General features: G+C 45.0%; 3 protein-coding genes across 3 annotated transcripts; 2 read left to right on the top strand and 1 right to left on the bottom strand.

Annotated features, from left to right (window-relative positions):
- The first annotated feature begins 1,771 nt into the window (after positions 1 to 1,771).
- LOC131263444 (protein I'm not dead yet-like) lies at positions 1,772 to 5,173 on the top strand. The gene is made up of 8 exons (XM_058265645.1): positions 1,772 to 1,833; positions 1,944 to 2,448; positions 2,532 to 2,596; positions 2,674 to 2,922; positions 2,994 to 3,200; positions 3,267 to 3,364; positions 4,450 to 4,730; positions 4,829 to 5,173. The coding sequence occupies exons 1-8, from the start codon at positions 1,772 to 1,774 to the stop codon at positions 5,102 to 5,104; spliced, it is 1,743 nt and encodes a 580-aa protein (XP_058121628.1). The 3' UTR covers positions 5,105 to 5,173.
- A 252-nt stretch (positions 5,174 to 5,425) lies between these two features.
- Positions 5,426 to 8,205, bottom strand: LOC131265641 (thyroglobulin-like). The gene is made up of 7 exons (XM_058267926.1): positions 8,104 to 8,205; positions 7,759 to 8,005; positions 7,533 to 7,674; positions 6,479 to 6,561; positions 6,204 to 6,401; positions 5,870 to 6,136; positions 5,426 to 5,769 (listed from the first exon to the last, which is right to left on the bottom strand). Exons 1-7 carry the CDS (start codon positions 8,203 to 8,205, stop codon positions 5,558 to 5,560), a joined length of 1,251 nt encoding a protein of 416 aa, XP_058123909.1. The 3' UTR covers positions 5,426 to 5,557.
- A 2,127-nt stretch (positions 8,206 to 10,332) lies between these two features.
- Positions 10,333 to 12,917, top strand: LOC131265959 (uncharacterized). The gene is made up of 4 exons (XM_058268273.1): positions 10,333 to 11,036; positions 11,134 to 11,344; positions 11,420 to 11,587; positions 12,690 to 12,917. The coding sequence occupies exons 1-4, from the start codon at positions 10,333 to 10,335 to the stop codon at positions 12,915 to 12,917; spliced, it is 1,311 nt and encodes a 436-aa protein (XP_058124256.1).
- Positions 12,918 to 13,454: the final 537 nt, after the last annotated feature.

Genomic DNA, 13,454 nt, shown 5'->3' with positions numbered 1-13,454 from the left:
TTGATCAGCGAACTGCGAGTTGGACACGCTTCGTTTGATGTCATCGGTGCGGGGACTTTTACAAATCGCATATTACATCCCGCACTGATCCTTTCACTAATTAAGTTCTAAACCGACGTCAAAAGTGCACTATCGAGTTTCCGCGAGTAGTAGGCAGTGGAATAGGCTCCAATTAATGACCCACAATCGTAAACGAGCCGAATTATTGAAGGTAAAATCGCCCCTTGGACGGTGACCACACGATTCACACAACGAAGGCGACGTGCCTGAAATTAAACTCACATCACGGCAAGGCCGATTGCCTGCGCTGTAGCCGTGAATGCCATCGTAACGGGCCCCCTTAAACGTGCTTCCTGTTTTGATTGGTCGCCCTTTGGGCGCCTGCAACGTGCGCAATGCGCGTTTAGTGATCCTCACCCCGACGCCCAGCGCGGTTCGTACACCCTTTGGACGTTGTACCAGAGCCCAGCATTGCAGTTTGTGGATGACGTAGATTAACTTATTTGTAGCTGCCAATCTCATGGGGTGTTATCTGTTATGTCTTCCGAAGAAGATGACATTTTTTGTTTCGGGAAATTTCAAATACGTTAACGAACTTTGAAAAATCATTGAACAACGCAATTCCACTAAGTGCCCTTCAACTGGAGCACCCGAGGGGTCTTGACAAGCCATTGAACCTGTTCTTTTTTTTTTCTCCTCTGTGCCATGCCTGGAAGAGATTATGTCGCAGCGTTTGCATTCAAATCGCCCATTGGCGATTTGTCCCGTCAATAATCGACAGGAAGTGCGCGTGCTCGATAGGGGATATAGAGGGTGGACGTACAAGTTTCCAGCCCGGTTTCGGTTTCAGTTTGGACGAGTTTTAAACGGAAAATATTGAATAATCCGCGTACGCAATGGATGGCTTTGTTAGGCGTAAAGTAATCGTATCTAATCGTAATCTTATTTAAAAATGAAGTGCGGTTAAATATCAGCCAGTTATCGCTGACGGATAGGGCGGCACTTAACCTTATAATAGTTTTACAAATTTAGGTCATTAAGGCCGTCGGCGATAAGAGGTGTAAAGAGCGTTGGACGAAGCTGGAAAATCCAATCGGCAGTTGGTTTCCGATCCGTTAACGTTGCTTTTGATCTAATCTCATATTAAACGGAGCTATTTATCCCTCCAAAATGTAACAAAAACGGGCATCCAGAACTGTTCGTTCCGCCTCTGGGCCTAAGATTTAAACAGCTGTGCGCAAGTACATCGACGAAACCTCCGTCGGAATCTACCGCCGCCGACGACGATGACGATGACGACGTCGACGACGCCGCTGATGATGATCGTGTGTTGCCCCGCGGTCGTGTTCGCGGCCACTATCAGTCACAAAGGATGCTTTTTAGCGGTGGCCTCAGCACCGAAGCGTCTCATTCTGCTTCCGTCGATCGGAGCAAGCCGTCGTTCGTTCGATTCCGAAGGTTGCCCAGGTTTGCCGGGCAACAGCGCCGCCAACTGTGATCAAAGTGAGTCCAGTCCGTTTCGGTGGCAGACATCGGAGAGAGAGAGGTCTAGTACACCGCCTTTTCGGACGATAAAACTATCAGTCGTAACGCACCGGTGGAGAGTTGAGGATCAGAACGCGCCGCGTGCACACGACGAGAGTTTCGCAAGTGTTTCGGGGTTTCCGTGGATGTTCCCCGGTGTCGAGATCTGTTGCGGGAGTTCCGTTAATTGAACAATTGTGTGCGGTGGTGCCGGGATAGGCTGGTGGATTAGTGTAAGGTGTCGAGAATGGGGGAAACGACGGTGGTGCTAAGCAAAGAACAGCTCGGTCTGCAGCTGGATCAAAGCCAGTGAGTGATATTTTTAGGCCACGGAAGTTCTCGGGAAGATTTGCTTCAAGTGGTTTGCATGCGTTCGCTCCGGTTGTCGATTTACCGTGACTTAATTTCATCGCCTACAGGACACAAACACCGACAGGATGTGGCCACCGGATGACGCTGTTCATGGGCGTCTACTGGAAGACGTTGCTGGTGCTGCTGGTTCCGTGCCTGGCGGCGTTAGTTTTCCTCGTCGACACGACGCCCGCGTTCCGGTGCATGTACATCGTGATGGTGATGGCGGTGTTCTGGATCACCGAGGCACTCCCGCTGCCGATCACGTCCATGCTGCCGATCGTACTGTTTCCGATGATGGGCATCCTGGACACGAACAGGACCTGCATGATGTACATGAAGGACACGATGCTGATGTTCATCGGTGGCATTGTGATGGCGCTCGCGGTGGAGTACTGTAACCTCCACAAGCGAGTCGCCCTCAAGGTGATCTCGCTGGTCGGGTGCAGCCAGAGGCGCTTGACTTTCGGGCTGACCGTGGTGACAATGTTCGTTTCGATGTGGATCTCCAACACGGCCACCGTGGCGATGATGTGTCCGATCGTGCAGGCCGTCCTAGAAGAGCTGGAATCGGTGCGTAATGTCGCCTGGGTGCGTTGCTCCTTTTTAACCACGGTTCTCTTTCCCTCTCGCTCTCCCTCTCTCTCCAATTCCAGCAAGGACTGTGTCAAATCAACGAGAAACCAAAGTCTCTCGAAGGACACTCGGACCACGAGGAAGAGTAAGTGTTCGCCGTGGCGAAGGTAATGTTCCGGCTTTCGGCCAAGGTAACCCGGCTTGTGTTGTTTTCGTCCGCAGGCTTCCGCGACCGACCAAAATAACGCTCTGCTACTACATCGGCACGGCGTACGCGGCCACCTGCGGTGGAGTGGGAACGATCGTCGGTTCCGGCGTTAACCTTACGCTGAAGGGAATCTACGAGAGTCGGTTTCCGGATGCGCCCGGTATCGACTTCCCTTCGTTCATGTTCTACAACGTCCCGGGCATGCTGATGTACACGTTCCTTACCTGGGTGTACCTCCAGTGGCTATTCATGGGAATGTTCAGGTAACGATCGATGGTGATGTTGGAAAGACAACACGTTCCTTTTAATTCCCTTCCCCCCCGTTTTCGAGCAGACCGAACAGCCCCGAGGCACGGGCGGCCAACATTGGGCCGGAGGGTGAGGCTGTGGCAAAACGGGTCATCGAGACGCGCTACAAGGAGCTTGGACCGATGACGTCGCACGAAATCGGTGTGGCCTTTTTCTTCGTACTTTCGGTCGTCCTGTACTTCACCCGCGAACCAGGCTTCATGATGGGCTGGGCTGATCTCATACCGAATGTGTAAGTAAGAGCCCTATACCGTTGTGACATGAATATTTCCACGACACGTGTTCACTCTCCGCGCAGGAAAATCAAAGATGCAACGCCCGCCATTTTCGTGGTGATCATGCTGTTCATTGTGCCGGCCGACTGGAACTGCTTCTCGTTCTTCCGAAAATCTGGCGGTAAGTACGCGAGCTTTTAAAGTTTAATTTTAAATCATTTTAGTTTGATTTCATTAGAAAAACCTACCATTTATACTCTAATAAGATTGATTCTTTGAAATTTTCATAAATTTATTGCCGTATTTATTGTTAGCGTATTTTTAACTCCCCTTGCTCTTCTCTTTAACCTCCTCTTTCTCTCCTCTTGCTGCGCTCTTTAAAATACCTCTTGGGTATTTTTAACTCCAAAATTCGACATTATTTCAGTTCAGTTTCATTTCTTTTAATCATTTCAATCATGCTTAACTATTTTAAGTGTCATTTCATTCTTTAACTTCGCAGAACTTTATTTCTATTGTTAGGCATTCTTAGTATAAGCTATATTTATTGTTTTATTTCAGGAATGCTCTTATATTTAGCATTGAAATCTTTTATATTTAAAAATTGTTTGGCCAAATTTGAATTTTCAGTTGGAAATAGCTGGAAAAAGAAAAAATGAAACAACAATATGCTAAAACAGTAAGCATAAATCGAACTGTAAAAACACATTTTTTAAAGGTGAACATTTGAAACTTAATTCAATGAGTGAGTTACCGGTTCGGAAGTCCTAATTTCACAGACGTTGGAAGTTAATTTATGCTTAATGTATCTTGTTACTGTTTAGGGCATATTTTAAATTTCAACCACAAACAGATACAAAAGTTACTTATTTCATGTTTCTGGGAGTGGAATCATAATAGCTCACCGCACACGTTGAGGAGCGGTAAGCGCGAGCATAGATCATCGTGTTGCCCACCTCTACTCAAAGGAGCTTTCGCGGAGCTTTTTAATTGTTTCCAATGAGCTTACATTCGTTATCCGCTGAACAACTTTCAAATGTATTTTCATCTTATTTTATGATCAACCCCTGAAAATTCACGCTTCGTATAGATAAACATTGATGCAACCTTATAAGCTAAATTGTAGAAGCTGAGGATTTGACTTTAATCATAAAATTGAATCATGTCTGTTGGATAACATTCGGGGCAAACATGACCGCCATCGAATGATGCAAAGCTCACCGGTTCGGGAACGATCGTTGACCATCTCTTCCCTCCCTCTCGTAGGTCGTCTTCCGCGCAGAGCTTCCCCAGGGCTTATCACATGGCGTTTCATCAACCAGAAGACACCGTGGAGTCTGCTCTTCCTGTTGGGCGGTGGATTTGCGCTGGCCGAGGGTGGTCGCACTTCCGGCATGTCCGCTCTGCTCGGTCAATCGCTGGCCGGGTTGAAGGTGCTTCCCCCACTGCTTCTCCTGTTCGTCCTCTGCCTTGTGGGCGAGTTCCTCACCGAGTTTACCTCGAACGTGGCCATCTGCAACGTGGTACTACCGGTACTGGCGGAAGTGGTAAGCATATTTTCTCCGCAACGTCCAAAAATCAACCGTGTCCGAGGGACACACTACAGCCGACAAGAGACTCATAACGTTTGCATTTTCCTGCGCAGGCCATCGCGATTGAAATTCATCCACTGTACCTCATGTTTCCGGTGGCGATGGTGTGCAGCTTCTCCTTCCACCTACCGGTCGGTACACCCCCGAACGCGATCGTGGCCGGGGTGGGCAACATTCGCATCAAGGATATGGCCGTGGCTGGCATTGGACCAACCGTGGCGACCCTTCTTATCAGCTGGGCCATGTTTCCGACCTGGGGCAGCATCATCTATCCGGAGCTCGCTACCTTCCCCGACTGGGCAAGGCCACTCAACAACTCGGCGTATTAACCGCACGGGGAGGGAGCGTTGTATTTTTAGCTGTTGTGTACGTGCCATTCTAAGTAAGCGCTAGTTAAGTTTTATGATTACCAAGAGTTGATTAAAATGTTGAACGATAGAATGCCGCCGGTCGTTTGTCTTTCCTTTCCTTGCATTGTTGTAAACAACTATTCAAATACGCTGACTTTAAGATGCTAATGGGGAAGCACACAATTGTGATAACACAACCGGACGTGAGCAATAACACATCCTTTGTACGATCTTCGTACGATCGCACATCAAAAGCTACCCGGTTGCATCAAACTGATGTTTATTGATTAATTTTGCGCCCACCCTGGAGACCTTCGGATGTTTGACACGTGTCAAAATATGACTTCACCGGAAGGTTCTTTTGAAATTCAAGCAAACAACGGGACGAATTCGCGACGTTCGTAACTTTTACTACCCGGCACTTGTTGAGTCTCATCCGAGTGGACAATAATCTCCCCCGTTGTAGCACGGAAGCTTCTGTTTGTCCTTTTCCGGCCGCTCGATCCCAACCTGACCTCCATCCTCGTCGACGCAGTAGCACTCTCCGCGACGGCACGCCAAACTTTTGTAGTTACCATTGGGGCAGCATTCGGGAACCTCCAGACTTTTGCTATCCAGCAGCAACTTCCTCGCCTTGGCACACTCTGTAGGGTTGGTGAAGAGGGGGAGAGTGTATTATGCTGATACCGAAGGACTGGGGTCAAAGGGAGTTTGAAGGTTTCACGGGTTCGTTAGTGAACTCACTGCAGTTCATGGTCGCGGCGAGGCGCGTGTTCCGCGGTGCCTGGAAGTTCTCGATCATGGCGCCGTCCTTGTCCGCGCAGTACTGGTAGCCGCCGGTCGGATGGAGCTGAATGCGATCGTAGAAACCGTCCGGTTGGCACACGTCACGGTCGAACTCGAGCACGTTGAAGTCGTGGTCGGTGAACTCGACGATGTCGTAGATTTGGGCGAGCTTCACGGTTTCGCAGTCCCGCAGGTAGGTGAAGTTCTCGTGGAGCCGCTTGTCAACTGGATGGAGGCAAGAGAAAAACCGATACATCAAGCTTTTTCGGTGCGCCTTTGGGGCCTTACATACAGCACGGCAGAATGGAAACCCCCTTGGTGACGTTCCGCAGATCGGACGTCGGCTGGCCGGTGTGCATGTCGACGCAGACGCACATATCGCCGACGCACTGCAGCTGATCGTAGGATCCTTTCGAGTCGCACCGGGCACTCAGCACCGGATACTGAGAGTTAAGCAGTTTGCGAGCCTTCGCTGCCAGTCGGGAACATTCTGTAAATTACGCAAAAAATGCCAGTGTTCTGAAGGATTAATTTGAGGCTGATTATAATCCAAAGGTAATATATTACCACATCTCATCGATATCTGTATGTTGGCGGTATGGACGGCCTCCCCAAAGATCCTGTTCCCTTCATCGTCGACACAGAAGCATCTGAAAAGACGAATCAATAAAAGCATATTTTGTGGATTATAGGTCCCATAATTTTCACTTTTAATATTTTAGGATTATTACACTCATGAATTTAGTTATAATTCTACAACAATAGAGTAAATTGAAGATTATTTTTTATGCTAAATTTAACAAAGTGCAGGAATTTAGCAACAAAGAAAACCAAGTTGACCACCCCTAAAATGATTTTTAGCGGTCATTTTGACCACTATTTTTAAGACGCTATAACTTTTCTGTTTTTGAAGATTTTTCAAATCTGTACTCGGTTGTTTTTAATTATACTTGTTGACTATCTTTTGATATTTGATAGAGCTAATTTGAGTTCTTTTCATCTTTTATATTTACAAAATGTATAATATAAATTTCAAAACAAAGCATGCGCTACAAATCAAATGCATTAAAAAATAAAACCATATTTTTGCAGTTACAAATAAATTGACCTCAAAGTTAAAAAATAATGCCAATTTCCATAGTAATGCATTCCACTTAACGCTCGCGTACAGAATATTTAATGGAACAAAGCACAGAATGGAAACAATCTATGGAAAATTAAGAAACCCGTAACTTCAAGGTAAACTCGTGGCGTCATTTGTGATCTCAAAAATATGAAAGCCATTTTTCATAGATGGCCTAGTATATAGCTTTTTAGTGGTTTTCAATTTACATTTTTATTTTTGAAAACATAAAAGTTCAAATGGATTAAAACTTCGTTCAATTCTATTTGTTTTGTTTTACACCAAGCTAGCGGAATGATCTTAAAAAGTTGAGAAGTAGCTTCGAAAAAGCGGTCAAAATGAGGGCTAAAAGGCATTATTGCAAGATTCCATAGGAATGTATTCTAGTGCTAAACCATTCAAGCAAGCAAGTGTTTTCAAATTGCTGGAAAAATAATTTATAAGTATCACATTGTTTGTGTGTTGTTATCATCAAGAGTTTAAAGAAGGTTCAATTACGTCTGACCCGGTATACAGCGCACTGGTTGGAAGTTTCCATCACCGTCGCACTCCGGCCGCTGCATCAAATGGCCAATGAGGCCAGCCTCCCGTTGATCATCGTATTCCTTCTGAGCGGTGAAACATTTGCTTGATTCCAGCACTGGAAATACAAAAGGAAAGAAGCAACCATCGTCACCTCATAAAGAAACCCTGCGATTGGAGGTGAGATCAAAAAGCGACTCACTCGGCTGACAGGTCGGATGTTCGTCCCCTTCGCCCACCTTGCAGTACAGTCCCGGTCCGCAGATGCCCGCCGGCACCGGATAGCCCAGTCCACCCACGGAACAGTCGTCGCCGAGACGCAGATTCTCGACGCACGTCTGGCAGCAGGAGCAGGGCGTTGCGGACGGGAAAATGATGCCATTATGGGTGGAATTTTGCGCCCGACAAGCCGTCTTCAGCGTGTCGCATTGACTGTTTTCGCGATAGTTCTAGAGGAGAGGCATCAAACAGAGAAACAAACGCACGTACACATTTAATTTGTAGACTGCAACCAAGGCTTGTTGGCTCGGCCTCGCGTATGACTTACATCGCAAAAGTCATCGGTGCAGACGTAATTTTTTGCCAGCTCAATCTGAGCCCCGGCCAGCGAAAACACGCACAGCAGCAACAGGTTGGACAGCCGAGTCATCGTTTTATTGAACTGTTAAAATGTAATGCGATTTTACACAACTTTCTCCCAAACCGAAGATACTGGATCGCACATTCGGAGGCTTCACTTTCCACGGTTCGACTGTCACAATAAATTACCTTCTCATAAAGCGATTGCGGTGCAATCAGTGACAAGTCGTTCAAAGATAACGATAAGGGCGTTTGACGGCGTACTGATTCATTTTTCTTTTCATCTGGGCTTCGACTGCTAGTTTCACTTGGTGGTTAGTTATCTGACTTGGTTGTGAGTGTGCTTAAGTTTGTAAATGTGTTGATAATGTATTTTGCAATTACAATGTGTTAAATATTACTCATTTATTGAATGTTTTGCGACATACTATAATATTTAAATAATATTTTTTAATGAAAGTGATTTGGATAACTTCAATTTTTCTGAGGCAAGTAAAGCAAGAAGGAATGATCTTTGATACATTTTTATACTAGTGGTGCATCAAAACTTATTATCCATTTTCCCATAAACTCATTACATATAGTTTGTTCTGAAAAATACACTTGTTACTGTATTGCTCCGTTTCTTTTATCCGTCACTTGTACAGAATGCATTTTTATTTTCGATTGATTAGAATTATTTATCATTTTATAACTATTATCTCACAATAAGACTAAGTTTGGCAAAATCAGGACTAAAACAAATAATATAACATGTATTCGTATTTTGTATACCATTTGTATTTCTAAGTTGTTGTCATTTGTATTTCTAACAAAACAATTTTCTCATTTCATTATTTCGTACATTGTTACATAGGTTTACAACAGTAACATCTGTTTTCTAAACAAATAAATCATAATACTGTTCTCAGAGGCGAATCATAGGGTAAGCAGCTGTTCAGGGCCTCGAGCTAACGAGGGCCCCGTACTTTTAGATTTTTTATTATTTTCCAAAAAAGTTGCCTATCTTATGAAATGGGTGATGAATTAATTTGGTGCTTTTGAAGTTAAAATATAAAATGCTTATGCACTATATAAAAGAGGTTGTTTATATATTCAAACAATAAAAATAATTTTACGGGAAATTTCCAAAAATTGGTAATGCTTGGTTTTCAAAAGACCGAAAGTTGAAGTTGATTGAAAAGTAAAAAATTAAATATCCCGTCTATTTTGTTCATAGATTTTGCATGAAATATGTTTTTGAAAATAAGGCTTTTGGCAATAAACACCTAGAAAAACATTGAGGAGAATTGTAGTTTAATCTAAATTAGATTCCTGTTTAAAAATGTGCGTTTCAAATTGAAATTTTTTAAATTTAAAAAAATTAATTTGAATGTGGAGTGTAATGTACGTTTTTGGCGCCTTCAGTTTGTAGGTGCTTGGGCTAGAACCTTGGGCTTAATCCGCCTCTATCTGTTCTTATGACAAATGATCAAGTTAACTTATCATTTTATAACCGTGTTTTAGAACCTAGTAAATTAAATAAAACCTTCCCATACTGAATTTGATGTTTGTAAACGAATCTGAACCGTCACACTGGAATATATGTTGTGCACTACTTTGCTTCTACGGTCACTAAATTTGAATGAACCAAATTCCTTTCGCTTCTATCTAGAACGGAACTTTTTGGTTCGATTTGGAAACACATCACCCTACATTGTCCCCCCGAATATGTTCCGATGTCAACAATCCCGTGCACGCAACTGCTGCCAGCGAATCGGATTGCATGTCGAACGCCAGTCAGCCACCCAGCCACCATCATCAACAGGTCGCACTGTTTGGCGGCATAAACAGCTACTACCCCTTACTCGGTACGCCGCTCCATCGATACGCGAAAAATAATTTCCCCATGGCAACCGTCGCCGTACGGTTGGTTTCCATCGCTACGCAAACCAAGCCAAATTTGGTTACCGATGACGCCGGTTTGCAGTTTGAGCGACGACTCGAGAACGAACCTTTCGCCGGATCGCATCGGAAAAAACGGAGAAAATCCACTGCTCTGGAAAGGAGACGGTGTGAAATTAGTACACGCTCGGTTGGCCAAAGAGGCTTTGCAAAGGTCGATACACCCTTTTTGCTGTGTGATTTGTTTTCTTTGCTAACTATTTGAAGTGGTTTAATCTTGCACGGTGATTCGCTCGGGATAGATCCGGGAGCGATGGATCCGGTGCTGCTCGAGCGCGAGCGTGTCCTGTTCCGGATGAACGAGGAAATCAACGCCAAATCGCGGGGACTGTTCGAGCTGAACGAAAACGTCAGCTGGATGACGACGAAGCGTCGCATGCGGCACGGGCTGAAGAAGCTGAACAATATTGGCGCGGGCTCGTTACAACCTACGGCGGGGGATGATTCCTGCACATCCGATTTGGGCGGCTCGATCGAAACGACGGACAAGGAGAACGAGACGCAACTGCACGGCACCGGAACCGGTTCGGACGAGGAAGAACCGGAAAGTGAACCTGGCCGCTCGGCGTCTGTGATCTTCTCGGCCCTGGAGGTGAGCCGCGATGGGGAGGGCGAGAAGGGCCCATTTGGGGGGCAGCGGGAAGCACCGTCAACGACGACGACCCTCACCGAGATTCGATGCGATGCGATCAAGGAAGAACACAGCCGCTCGAACAACGTCACCTCCAACCAGCAGATGCAGCTCGTGAAGGTCACGACCGTCTCGGTGGAGCGGAAGGTAAGCAACGGGCAGCGGGCGGCGGGGAACGGTGGTCTGGTATCGCCGGGAATGCTGCTAAATGGCAACAGCAGCAAATCGGTGACATCTGCGACGGCGCGGAATCTCGCCAAGAACATGGCCGACGTCGTGCCGAAAGTGCTCGAGAAGAAAAACATCAGCTCGGATGGTTTGATCAAGTGAGTATCGAACGTCATCGGCAGCGTCTGGCCTTGGATTTTACGTTAGAATGACCTTTAAAATTTCCGCGTGCCGCGAACCGGTTGCTGCGTGCAGATTCCTCAAGTCGAAAGTCGCCATCCTTCAGACGGAACTGGAAACGAGCCAGCGGCAGAACGAGGCGAATGTCAAGGACTTGCATTTGGCGCTCGACCGCCTAAAGCAGCTCGAGGCCCTCAAGGAGCAATTGCTGACCAAGAACAGCGCGCTGGAGCGGACGGTGAAGAAGTTTGAAGAGCGAAACCTGGAGCTGGACAAACTTCTAAAGGTAAACGCAGAAACGGGATTCGGTAGAATTCAAGCGTAAAGCAAACGAACGGAAATCAAATTTGATTTATTGCAGGAAAAGGATGCCCAGCTGAACGCGGCTGCCAAGGAGCTGTTCGGGGCGCGATCGGAGATTCGCAACTTGGCGCAGATCAATCAGACGCAGGAGAAGCGCCTGTTCAAGGCGCAGGAAGAGGTCGAAACTCTACGCGTCAAGCTAAACATTGCGAACGACTCGGAAAAGGTACCGGTTTGTTATGTTTGTTGAAGCACTTCATTTAGTATATTTCGATATGGTTTTATTGATTTAACACAACGATAAAACACGTTGTCTAGAATCGGAGATTTTTGAACATCAATAAGTTACATTTTAATGAAACACAAATTTTGTACAAAAGCACAAACTTCTCGCAATCAAGATAGCAATCCAACTACAACAAATTAATTTATATTAAGGAGTAGGAAAAGTATACAAAATAATAAGATTAGGAAGAACTATTAAACTGAAAATTCATACAGTAACCTACATCGCAAATTTTTTGTTGATTTTTATGTCGAATTGAGACGATTTCTATTTCGTTCTTTATTTGTTGTTTTATGTTTGGTTTTAACCTATCTCTAATATGTAAAAATACAAAAATTAAAATTTATCTTTTGGCAAACAAACAAACATACTTTATGAAATGAACACCTTTCAAAATCTGGATCCATCGTTTTAACATAACATTTTTAACAAAAATATTACAATGCTTGGTAAAACATATTGTTTGATTATTAGAAGTTAGTGTTGTGTCTTATGAATCTTTAACCTAAGATTCATTTCACGAATCTCCATGATTTTTCCATTAGCGAGGATCATGAGACCAAAAAACAGTGGTCCTCTACCAAGTTTTTGCTCAACACTTTTCATCAGTTAACAAAGCTTTGGGATTCATGAATCGTTAATTAAAAGATTAACGAATCTCTAAAATGCAAATAATGAATCTGAATTACACAACTCTATTAGAAACGTTTTACAAGCCAGGCATGATATTTTTTCTATTCTTAGTTCTTAATTACTATTTTTTACATTCTACTTATTTTTACAGGAACATTTCCAAAAAAACAAGGAAAACTTATTTTAATATTTTTAAAATTTGGTTCAACAGCATTGTTTGATCAGAATGACCAAAATACATTGATTGAATTAGAGAACCATACATTATCCTTTGCATATTTATGTTATTGTCTGACAGACATATTTCCATTGTTTGTTGTACTAAGATGTGTGTTTTGAAGAATTTCCAATTTTTTGCAAACCTCCACCTGTATTTTCCATTCCTCTCAATTTTCTCATGATCCCCCAGGAAACACGAGATGCTGCCCGGCAGGAACGGCTAACGTACGAGAAGCAGATCAAGCAGCTTCGCAAGCAACGCACCGAGGTGCTGGCCGACTACAAGAAGCTGCTGCTGAGCGTCGATCAGATGAAGAAGCAGAACTTTAACCAGGAGCAGTCGAAGCTGCTGCACGACTTCGAGAAGGACTACTTTCGGCATCTGGAGGAGGCGGCATCGTCCTCACCGCTGCCGTGAGTCGCTTCCGGAGGGTAAAGAGACACTTCCTATTGAAACTTACCTTCACGACTTCGAGCTCTTCGTCTTCGATCATTTGTAGACCGGTCCGGACAATAAAGTAACACATTTTTCGCGCATTCATATTCGGAACGTGTTGTGGAAGGAAATGCATTCTGAATCGTTAATGTTAATGGGGAAAGGTTATGCCCGGAGAGGGTAAAGAGTGTTGCGATGGAAAAGTTGGGTCGAGCTGGCCACGATTAGTCATGCCAGAACCGGAACGGCAATGCGCCGCGACTCATGAATGTTTTCTGCACATTCCTTTGAAACAGCACTTGAAACCAAACGAAAAAAAAGGTGAGTGCATATACATTTATATGCAGCGCGCTGATCGATCTCGCGCGAATGTGCATGCGGGAGTTTTCCTGCGGCTCCACGAAGGGAAGGAAAACGGAAATGGTAAGATGACGAAAAAGGCGAAACTCCAAACTCCGGCGCAGTCGGCGGCAGCGTTTTTGTTTGTCCCGTCCCGGTTTCCACCCTTTTTCAGGTTCC

Source organism: Anopheles coustani, chromosome 2 (assembly GCF_943734705.1).
Source record: "Anopheles coustani chromosome 2, idAnoCousDA_361_x.2, whole genome shotgun sequence".
NCBI classification, from domain to species: Eukaryota; Metazoa; Arthropoda; class Insecta; order Diptera; family Culicidae; genus Anopheles; species Anopheles coustani.
The sequence above is the reverse complement of the archived record's forward strand: the minus strand, read 5'-3'. Positions and strand labels throughout refer to the sequence as shown.